The 12,016-nt window shown below is 34.8% G+C and overlaps 2 protein-coding genes across 3 annotated transcripts; one reads left to right on the top strand and one right to left on the bottom strand.

Moving 5' to 3' along the window:
• Positions 1-86: 86 nt before the first annotated feature.
• Positions 87-4,375, bottom strand: LOC126917387 (transcription termination factor 2). The gene is made up of 10 exons (XM_050724184.1): positions 3,924-4,375; positions 3,646-3,836; positions 3,407-3,576; positions 3,131-3,334; positions 2,826-2,986; positions 1,410-2,751; positions 922-1,268; positions 647-814; positions 372-571; positions 87-291 (listed from the first exon to the last, which is right to left on the bottom strand). Exons 2-10 carry the CDS (start codon positions 3,804-3,806, stop codon positions 144-146), a joined length of 2,901 nt encoding a protein of 966 aa, XP_050580141.1. The 5' UTR covers positions 3,807-3,836; positions 3,924-4,375; the 3' UTR covers positions 87-143.
• A 593-nt stretch (positions 4,376-4,968) lies between these two features.
• Positions 4,969-11,979, top strand: LOC126917379 (transcription elongation factor SPT6-like). 2 transcript variants are annotated; one of them, XM_050724148.1, is made up of 10 exons: positions 4,969-5,162; positions 5,290-5,374; positions 5,522-5,718; positions 5,802-5,918; positions 6,013-6,030; positions 6,132-9,589; positions 9,686-10,202; positions 10,283-10,523; positions 10,598-11,048; positions 11,152-11,979. In XM_050724148.1, exons 1-10 carry the CDS (start codon positions 5,124-5,126, stop codon positions 11,348-11,350), a joined length of 5,322 nt encoding a protein of 1,773 aa, XP_050580105.1. In that variant the 5' UTR covers positions 4,969-5,123; the 3' UTR covers positions 11,351-11,979. The 2 variants fall into 2 exon arrangements, with proteins under 2 accessions (XP_050580105.1, XP_050580106.1); XM_050724149.1 differs by lacking the exon at positions 6,013-6,030.
• Positions 11,980-12,016: the final 37 nt, after the last annotated feature.

Here is a 12,016-nt window from a genome sequence, read left to right as displayed (position 1 = left end):
CTTAATTTGTAAATGATTTAATATTGCGTTAAGATGATTCAATGCCTTAAAGATAAGAGAAAGGTAAAGATATCTAAAAACAAGCGTTCTTTATATTACAATCGAGTCTATTAAAAAATAAAATTATATAAAAAGTTTATATTTTAAAGGCCAAAGAGAGATTTGAGATCGTTAAGCGTAAGTTTCGAGACAGCAGAGTTCTTATCGCCGCTGAGAACATTTTGAGCTATTTCAATCTTCCTTTCTTGCAAATTTTTTATACGCTCTTCTATCGTATCCCGACAGATAAATCTAAGAAATATAATACAACATTAAATAACGTTCTCCTCCTGTGAACTTTTGAAAATGTTACAGCAAAGACTATTACTAACTTGTATATGAAGACATCTTTTTTCTGTCCAAAACGGTAGATTCTATCTTGAGCTTGCACTTCTAATTGCGGATTCCAATGAATATCTATTAACAGCAAATGATTTCCACCTACCAAATTTAATCCAACCCCTCCAGCGGTAAGCGAAAGCAATAATATTTTCGGGTCATTGTTCGGAGCGTTAAATGAATCCATTATGCCCTGTAAAAATATCTCACACGTTTCAAACAGCATTACTTGATACGATCGAAAATTATCACTTCATTAAAAAACTACCTGTCTTTCCTTAATCGGCACATTGCCTGTGAACATATTAAAACTAGCGCCTTTTATCGAGGACAAACAAGATGCAATAATATTCAACGTACTCGTCCATTGAGAAACGATAATTATTTTGTCATTTTTTTGTAAAATTTCTATAACTGTATCAAGCACCTTCCTTATCTGCGTTCAAGATGCAAGGATAAGTAAATTCGAATCAGCCAACTGATGCCAAACAACAAATACAAATGCGTGATATTTCATACTTGAGAATATGTAAGATAACTCACTTTTGAGCTCACGCGATCGCACTTAAACACAGGATTTTTAGATGTAAGTAAATTACTAGCTACTCTGCGATCAATGCCAATCTCTTTTTCGTTTGTCTCCTCCTCGTTATTTTCTAATTCTTCTAATGTTATATTCTTAATTTGTGATAATAAATCTGAATTGACATTGTCCTTTTCCCTTATATCGCTATCTTCTATATCTTCTTCATCTAGCATCGAATGAATAAGTGACGGGTGAACACAAATTTGACGTAATCTTAGTAAAAGAACCAAAATTTCATGCGTTTTGACATCAGCATGTAATGATAATAACTTGTTTTGCGCCTTCGTAAACTGAGTATTTTTATCTAACAATCAGTAGAAAAAACAGACAATTATTTTGATGCATTACTAACAAAATAATAAGTAAAGTAAATATAAAAAAAATATATTATACTATTACTATATTATATTATTACTTATTTATATAAGTAAATATAAGTACTTACTTGGATTCGAAAGAAACGTTGGTTTATCATATTTTCCAGCAGCTAAATCAACCATATGATCCTTATCAGCCCTTTGAGCCAAAAATTGAGCAAACAATGTACGAGAATATATTAACACTTTTTCATATACCAACTGTTCCTCTGGATCTAGCTTTATAAGTATCTCCTCTACAAATTTTTCTGGAAGATTTTCTAACATGCCATTTGCTTGAAGTTCTTGTTTTGTTCTACGTAACATTAACGTTTTCATCACAGTTGCCAATCGTTGACGACCAGCGGTTGACTTATTATCTACCCAACGTTTCCATACTCGTAAATCGTCGAAAGGAGTACACTTGAGAAACTTTAGAATAGGATATAAATCCATTTCCTTGTTTTGGATGGGTGTACCAGTAAGAGCCCATCGTTTATTCGCTACTAAACCGCACACAGACTGAGAAGCTTGACTTTTATGATTCCGGATTACATGCGCTTCGTCCAATATAATGCGTTCCCAATGAATTTTATAGGCCATAGAGTTACTCTTAAATTCACGGAGTAAAATATTATACGTTGTAATAACAACATCGTGTTTTGCTAATCTTTTTGGTACATTTTCCCGATTTGTACCATGATAAACTTTAACAGAGAGCATACCACGTTTACATCTACGATCTATTTCATTTTCCCATTGCGATAACAAGGAGGCAGGACAAACTACGAGTGTACCCCCTTTACAACGCTGTACCATTGTTGGATCACAATGCATCCATTCCTCGGAATTCGATTGTTCCGATTTTCCTTTAGCAATACTGGCTATAATCAGAGATATCATTGTTAAAGTTTTACCTAAACCCATGTCATCAGCGAGGACACCACCAGGAGGCCTCTGTTGCTCTCTCCACATTAACCATGCCAATGCGTGCTGTTGATGAGGCATTAATTTTACTTTTAAGCCTTGTGGATCTTCCGCTTTGTCTTCCTCGGTCGGTCTAGCTACAAGAGATCCATGTAAATCTTGCAACCTATCAACCGTCAAGGATCGTTCTCTGTCTAACGTTGCTTGAGCTTGTTTCCCAAGTTCTCCAGTTTCTGCGGATGACTTTAATTTCGATGGTATACTACATGAATCGTAATACGAATTAAATTTTTCAGAATATGGCTCTTTCTTCTTCTTTCCTCCTTCGATAAATGACATTTCTTGCTTTACAGAGTGTGATTCAGATTTAATAATTTGTGTCAAAGGTGTTTTTTCTAATTCAGCTGCAATTGCTTCTATTTCTCTTTCTTGCATTACAATACTTTCATGTAATCTTTTTCCTTTATCTGGCAATAAATCGATATTACCGGCAGTAAGCAATAACTGGAAATATATATAGCATTTACAATGTACATTTCACTTTTAATCATTACTACCTTTTAAGTATTGGAATTTACCTTTGTCTTACTCAACTCATTTTGTAACTGTTCCATTTTACAAACAAGCAGAGCTCTTTTCTGTGCTATCACTGGATCTATATTATTAACACCTATTTCCTGTTTTGCTAAAGATATTGCAGTTCCAAACTGTGAACTACTTTCTTCATCTGTATGTGATTCTGCAAAACAATTTAACATAAATATAATAAATTTATAATATATATGTATATATATATATATATATATATATATATATATATATATATATATATATATATATATATATATAGTTTTGAAATAAGAAATGTTGAAAATATTTATACCTGAATCAGATGAAAAATATGATTCTTCACATTTTTCTCTTTTTTTAGAAACATGTTTTTTCATCAAATTATTATTGCTGGATATATTTTTAGATATATTAGAAGCATTAGTTTCCAAATCATCTTGGGTTTTCCTTGGAACATCTTTCAATCCTTCTTCCATTAATATTTTGTCATTGTTCTCCATCATTTTTTCAATCTCATCTAATAAACATAACTAATCATATCAAATTCAAAGCTATTATATTTACTAATGAAAATAATCAAATTTGATACCATTTGATGTATTGTCATCAGTATTATGTTCTTCGCTACTGCTGATTGAAACAGAATCATTTTCATTGTGATCACTGGTATCTTCACTGTCAGAATAATGAAGGATATGCTTTTTAATTCTACGTCTAATTCCTTCCTCTTTTAACAATAATTCTTCGGATGAAGAATCTCTAAAATATAGAGAACATAATTAGATATTAAATTTCGGAATATTACATTAAATAAAATGTACTACTTACTCTTCCGCTAATGAGTTTACGCTAGCTTCACTACTTTCAATTACAAAAATCTGTTCTTTCTCGGTATTCTCACTGTCTTCGTCGCTATCGGAAATAACATAAGATCTCGTTTTCTTTGTAACACCAGGCGAGTCTCGCCACTGACTCAAGCTTTCCTCCATTTGAATTTCTGTAAACTTTATTAATCCTACCTAATTGTGAAAAATATAACATTTGTATTAAATTGTATATACAAATGTTAGAATAATGTAGAATATAAATAAATATCTAATACTCACAATTGAATCACTTATTGACAAGAAGTTTAACCGAAACTGTTTCAAATTGCGAAGTATCACGTGACTATGAACTATGTAATAACATAGTATGACATGCTATATTATTTTTTTAATGATATGAAACGAAAGTTATAAAAAATAATCGTGATACTAATGAAATAAACAAGAACAAATGGAAATATATTGGGAAGATATTTATAAATTGAGAATCAACGAAAATATAAAAATTTTATCTAGGTGTTCAACGTTGGCATATATAAGAATCTATTTAATTCTATGCTACTGTAGCGGCATTCGATAACAAATACCGCTACACGACACTAACTAAACAACGGGCATGGTAGCGAAGTGGTTAACGCTCTAGGTTTTCGAACGTTCGGGACCCGGGTTTGATTCCGGCGCCCGTGAAATTCTATTTTTCTTCCACGCATCAAAATAGAAGAATAATTAGCAATACCCCAGCAACGACATCTACAGCCGGCAACTACTACTATCACGGACAACCTATACCACCTCTACGCTATAAACGAGGTGGTATACTCACTGTGGTTTCATGCTATAAGAGCGCCGCCTATTCCATTGTTTTTACTTTCTTATCCGAGATAGATAATAGCAATAATTAAACTCAGTTGGCTCTATATTATTTATTTACTTTTAAAATTTTTTTATTAGTTTATCATATATTATATTTGATATGTATTCAATTATTATTTATTAAGTAAGCAAATATACTTCAAATTAAATCATGTTAGGTCTCGTTTTTATTAGAAAAATGTAATAAATATGTCAGTAAAAGTTTCGTTCATCACTTTTTATTCCCCGCGGTTGATCGAATGTTGTGATCGTTCGAGATTGGTTGGTATGCTGATAAAACCAATTAGTTCCCGTATAATGAAATAGGCTCTTGTAGCGTAGAACTACAGTCAGTATAGTTCGTCTGTGGTGGAACTAAATAAGTTCTTATATATAATAACACAGAACAACTTCAGCATTTCGCCGCGTGGTGCAGCACCTGTACTGTAGATCAAGTAGGACAATGGGTGTGAGCAGTCTCATTTCCTCACTGTCCTTGCTCCTAGTTGGATGTAGTGTTCAACATTCAGTTCTTGTTCTTGTCTCATCTGAGAAGGTTGCGTTGTTCCGGATCGGTAAAGACGGACAAAGAATTCTCAATTGAAGAGCAAAACTTTCTTTGACAAAATGGCTGATTTTTTACATTCGGAAGCAGAAGAAAGCGAGGTATTTATATAGTTGATTTTAATATCATTATATAACGCTGTTATGATGATATCATATGTATATCTATATGTATATTCTTTAATCGTTTGAAACTTCTGTCACTAATCGATCTTCTATTAAAATTTAGGAGGAGAAGGAATTGGACGATAATGAAAAAAAGAAACTGAAGAAAATAAAAGCTATGGAAGAAAGTGATGAAGAAGAGGAGGAAGGTGAGGATTGAGTAATACATTTCAAGGTTGTATCATAATATTTTTTTTTTTTTTTTTTAATTTTTATGCATCTAAATACAATAATATTTTATTTATTTTATTCTATAATTATTGAATGACCATAATATGTTTATCATTTATTTACAGATGATGAGGATCGTTTACGGGAGGAACTTAAGGATCTCATTGACGACAACCCTATAGAAGAAAGCGAGGGAGACGATAGTGATGCTTCTGGAGTATCTCAAAAACGTAAAAAAAGTGATGATGAGGACTTTGACGATCGCTTAGAAGATGAAGATTATGACTTGATAGAAGAAAATTTAGGAGTCAAAGTTGAAAGGGTACGTACAAATTGATGCATTTATTTAAAGTATGTAAACTTATATATGAAGTACAAATGAAGTGATATGCTTCTTTACTGTAGAAACGTTTCAAACGCCTCCGAAGGATACAAGATGAGGAATCAGAGGAGGAACAGGAAAAGGAGGCAGACGATGATAGAGATGCTATTGCAAACGAACTTTTTGAAGGTTCTGGCGATGTAAGTTATATTACTATTAAAATATAGTCCAAAATTTGTACTTCTTTCTATTACATACCCAATATTTTTGTGCTTATTTCTATCTTTACATCAGGAAAGGGAAATTGCAATGGTATGTAAAAATGGACATAAGAATACCTTTGAAAAAGAATTGTTTCGTTTATTCTGTATCTATTCTTTTTCGTTTCATTTCCCATTTTTATTATGTGTTAGGAAGATGAAAGGCGGAGCGAACGTAGTCACAGACCTGAAGTCGACACATTTGACGAGGAAGGAAGTGAAGGAGAATACACCGACGCTGATGATTTTATTGTTGACGATGACGGTAGACCAATTGCCGAGAAACGCAAAAAGAAAAAGCCAATTTTTTCTGATGCAGCTTTGCAAGAAGCACAGGACATTTTTGGTGTTGATTTTGATTATGATGAATTTGGTAAATACGGCGAAGAGGACTATGAGGAGGAAGAAGAGGAAGAAGAGGAAGAAGAAGAAGATGAATACATGGACGATGAAGACGCCGAGAGACCGCGAAGACCGAAAAAACAGTTGAAAAAGAAAACTACGAGAAAAAGTATTTTCGAAATTTACGAACCAAGCGAACTTAAACGCGGTCATTTTACCGATATGGATAATGAAATACGGAACACAGATATACCGGAGAGAATGCAACTCCGTACTGTTCCTGTTACGCCAGTTGCAGAGGGTTCTGATGAACTAGACTTAGAGGCGGAGTGGATTTATAAACAGGCGTTCTGTCGACCAACTATTTCAATTCAAGATGCACACCTAAACGCTGAGGCTAAAGAAAGAGCTCGGAAAGGGCCTCAAACGATCGGTAAAATTAAAAAAGCTTTAGACTTTATGCGAAATCAACAATTCGAAGTACCTTTCATATCGTTTTATAGAAAGGAATATGTCCTACCGGAACTAAACATTAACGATCTCTGGAAAGTGTACAAATTTGACGCCAAGTGGTGTCAACTTCGTCAGAGAAAAGAAAATTTATTAAAATTATTTAATAAAATGCGAAATTATCAGTTAGATGAGATTATGAAAAATCCTGATGCTCCATTACCAGATAACGTACGATTGATTAAAGATGACGACATAGAACGATTGAAAAATGTGCAAACCAGCGAGGAACTAAATGACGTTTATCACCACTTCATGTTATACTATAGTCATGAGATACCAGCAATGCAGGAAGCTGCTCGTCAGAAGGAGAAAGAAGCACGGAAAGAAGCAAAGATTCAAAAACGAAAACAACAAATTGCGGATGCTGAGGAAAACGGAGAAGATCCTCTGCCGGAAGAGGAGCCGGACGTAGAGGAAGAAGAGGAAGCAGATGAAACATTGAAACAGGCTGTTCGGACTGGTCCATATTCTATTTGCAGGCGGGCCGGCCTCGATAACCTCGCAAAAAAGTTCGGTCTCACTCCCGAACATTTTGCCGAAAATTTACGAGACAATTATCAGCGACACGAAGTAGATCAGGAGCCAACGGAACCTTTAACCATTGCTAATGAATATTGTAGTCAAATACTTAATAGTCCGGAAGAAGTACTAAAAGCTGCTCAATTAATGGTAGCTATTCAATTAGCGCGTGAACCTTTGGTAAGGAAGTGTGTCCGAGAAATGTACATGGAAAGAGCAAAGATATCTGTGAAACCTACAAAAAAAGGAATCAAAGAGATCGATGAAAACCATTCAGTTTATGGGATGAAGTATTTGAAGGATAAACCAGTGCGAGATCTGGTTGGAGATCAGTTCCTAAATTTGGTTATAGCCGAAGAAGATAAATTAATTACGATAACATTGAGTGATAGCATCGAAGGGAATACTAGTAACAACTACGTTGACGAAATGAAACAACTTTATTATCGAGACGAGTTTAGTAAAAATGTCCAGGATTGGAACGCATTGAGAGTTGGGAGTGTTGAAATGGCACTTACACGTATTGTCTTACCGAGTCTAAAGAAAGAGCTAAAAGCAAATCTTATTGCAGAAGCTAAAGAATGCGTAATGAGAGCATGTGGTCGTAAAATGTACAATTGGATTAAAGTTGCTCCTTATACCTGTGAATTTCCAGAGGAAGAAGATGAGGAATGGGATACCAGTAAAGGACTTCGGGTAATGGGTTTAGCTTATGTCCCAGAATACTCTCAAGCCGCGTTCACTTGTTTAATCGCACCAGATGGGGAATGTACAGATTATTTGAGATTGCCACACATAATGAAACGAAAGAATAGTTACCGAGAGGACGAGAAAGCCATGAAAGAAGCCGACTTGTTAGCAATTCGAAATTTTATAGCAACAAAAAAACCACATGTTGTAGTTATAGGTGGTGAATCGAGAGAGGCAATGATGATCGCAGCTGATATTAAAGAATGTATAGCGAACCTAGTAGAAGAAGAACAATTCCCAAACATTAAGATAGAAATTTGTGACAATAAATTGGCTAAAATTTACTCGAACAGTAATAAAGGTGTATCCGAATTTCGAGATTATCCGGAATTATTGCGACAGGCTATCTCATTGGGTAGAAGAATGCAGGATCCCTTGGTGGAATTTTCTCAATTATGCACCGCTGACGAAGAAATTTTATGTTTAAAGTATCACAACTTGCAAGATCAATTGCCGAAAGACGAACTTTTGGATAATTTATATTTAGAATTCGTGAATCGTGTAAACGAAGTTGGCGTTGATGTGAATAAGGCGGTGCAACAAGCTTATTGCGGGAATTTAGTTCAATTTGTGTGTGGTTTGGGGCCGAGAAAAGGACAGGCATTGATCAAAATGTTGAAACAAACCAATCAAAGGTTGGAAAATAGAACTCAGCTTGTAACTTCTTGTCACATGGGACCTAAGGTTTTTATTAACTGTGCGGGTTTTATTAAGATAGATACAAACAGTTTAGGAGACAGCACCGAAGCATATGTCGAAGTTCTTGATGGGTCTCGAGTACATCCCGAAACGTATGAATGGGCGAGAAAAATGGCAGTCGACGCTTTAGAATACGACGACGAAGATGCTAATCCAGCCGGAGCACTAGAAGAGATTCTCGAATCTCCTGAAAGACTAAAAGATCTTGATTTGGATGCGTTCGCGGAAGAACTTGAAAGACAAGGTTTCGGCAATAAATGTGTCACTTTATACGATATCAGAGCAGAATTAAATTGCAGATATAAAGATTTACGTGTACCATACCAGTCACTAAGCGCAGAAAGGTTGTTCGATATTCTAACGAATGAAACTCCGGAAACATTTTACGTGGGGAAATTAGTTTTGGCCACAGTAATAGGAATAAGCCACAGAAAACCGCAAGGTGATCAGTTGGATCAAGCCAATCCCGTAAGAAACGACGAAACTGGATTGTGGCAATGTCCATTCTGTTTGAAAAATGATTTTCCGGAATTATCCGAAGTATGGAATCATTTTGACGCCGGAGCTTGCCCCGGCAAAGCTACTGGCGTGAGATTAAGATTAGATAATGGAATATCTGGTTATATTCATATAAAAAATTTATCTGACAGACACGTTACGAATCCTGAAGAGAGAGTAAGCATAGGACAAATAATACATTGTCGGATAATAAAGATTGAAGTGGAGCGATTCAGCGTCGAATGTACAAGTAAAAGTAGCGACCTTACGGATAAAAATCACGAATGGAGGTATGTAAATGTGTTCGATGTGCGAACGCACGCGCGTGCGTGCGTACATTTGTTTTATAATGTTATTTTCTCTGATTATTTTAATCTTATTTTTAGACCACAACGAGATCCGTTTTATGATACAGAAGCAGAACAAAGAGATGCGAAAGTCGAAGAAGATGCCAAGAAAGCGAAACTATGGCAGACATATGTGAAACGTGTAATCGTGCATCCTTCTTTTCACAACATCAGTTTTGCAGAAGCTGAAAAGTTAATGCAGACTATGAAGCAAGGGGAAGCAATAGTTCGACCGAGCAGTAAAGGTGCTGATCATTTAACTGTCACATGGAAAGTTACTGATGAGATTTATCAGCATATCGATGTTAGAGAGGAGGAAAAAGAAAATGTCTTTTCTCTCGGTCAAAGCTTATGGATTGGAGAAGAAGAATTCGAGGATTTGGATGAAATTATTGCGAGACATGTTAATCCTATGGCTGCATATGCTTCGGAATTATTGGACTTTAAATATTATAAACCAGCTGTAGAAGGCATTAAGGATAAAGCGGAAGAGATATTAAAAGAACAAAAGAAGGAAAATCCTGGAGGAATTCCGTATATAATATCTGCTGCAAAGGTTAGTAAGATTTGCTTTCAAATATGTTCAGACGTGCAATAAGATTCGAACATTTTGTGTATGTTTTTGCATCATTTCAGAATTATCCTGGAAAGTTTTTGCTATCTTATCTTCCGCGAACTCGATGTCGTCACGAATATGTAACAGTATCACCAGAAGGATTCAGGTTCAGAGGGCAAATGTTTGGTAGAGTGAGCGACTTGTTCCGATGGTTCAAAGAACACTTCCGTGATCCGGTACCTGGACAATCTACTCCTAGTACTCCACGTGGAGCAATGACATCTAGAACACCTTATCATACAACGCCAGGAGCAGTGAGTGGTACGTATTTCAACTTTCATCAATTTTTCAATTTTTTTTTTTTGTTTGACATCAACATTATTGTAATATTATAGGAATGAATCAAGAAGCCATACAAAGAGTGGCGCAGAATCTTCCGCATCATATGTTACATTCTTTATCGCAAGTGGCGAATCAGACTCCTCATCATTATCCACCACACACACCAGGAACTGCAAATGCCGCTGGTTATGGTGGAGTTCATACTTATCCTAATACTCCGTACACACCTTCGGGACAAACACCTTTTATGACGCCATATCAAACACCACATCATACTCCACATCATCATGGTCAACCAACTCCAAGATATGGGCAACAAACACCCAATCATCAGCAAGGTCCTTTCATTCATCCACCTCCACCTTCAGGGATAACTTCAACAGGACATCACAGATCAACACCATCGCATAGACCTACGCCTCCAATGTCAACACCAGGCGATCCTATGGATTGGAAAAAAGCAGCGGAAGCGTGGGCACGGTTAAAAAGTGGACCACGTGTATCGTAAGTATTTGTCCCTTCTTTTTGCATTTCTTTTGACTTATATAATTTTTTTATGCGTTTCTTTTTTTTTATTCACGTTCTTTCCCTCCCTGCTTTCTTTTAGTACCTCTACTCCAAGATATGAAGAATCTAGGAGAACTCCACGAAATTACGAAGAATCAGTTGGAAGAACAACGCCGCGAAATAGAACTTCGAATCGGACACCTTCTTATAAATCTCCTCGGGGTACACCACACACTAATTCAAGTCCTCGAAGTATGTCTCTTAGTGGAGATGGTACTCCTTTATATGATGAAAGTTAACAGGTTCGCTTATACATAATATATCATACTTTCCGATTATATCATATCATGTGATATAAAAAGAAAGATACTGATAAAAGTTGAAAAAGAATCGCGACCTATATCTCATTCAAAATGCTCTTAACGTTGAGCATTAAAAGTACTGTATAAAACCATTTACCGAGCCCATTTATTAAATTTAACAGCATTTTCTTTTACGTTTGTATACTTAAATAAACAATAAAACATATATATATGTGTCACATATGTATGTACGTGTGCGTGCGTACACACGATACATATAATATATGTATATATATATATTATATATGTATATATATGTTATATTATTAAACTACATATTCGATTATCTTTAAAAAGATATATATATATATTTATACATATATATGTATATATATATTGAGTCCAATGTAAAAAGTTAAACCTTGAATTTTTTTCTTATATTTTTATTCAGCATATATTAATTCATATAAAAGTTATATATTTTTATTTAAATTGTAATTTTATTGATGCTGGATTATTGTACAGTTCTTATGTTTTTTTAACGTAGAAATGCAGCATGTTTCTTACATACTTTATACGATTGTTAAATTACAGCATTAAACAATAAACTCAATTTTATCTTGTAAGTTTACTTAATTTTTTTAGTAAGTAGTAGTACATATA

The sequence above is a fragment of the Bombus affinis genome, chromosome 6 (genome assembly GCF_024516045.1).
Source record: "Bombus affinis isolate iyBomAffi1 chromosome 6, iyBomAffi1.2, whole genome shotgun sequence".
NCBI lineage: Eukaryota > Metazoa > Arthropoda > Insecta > Hymenoptera > Apidae > Bombus > Bombus affinis.
This window is presented reverse-complemented; position numbering and strand designations above follow the sequence as displayed.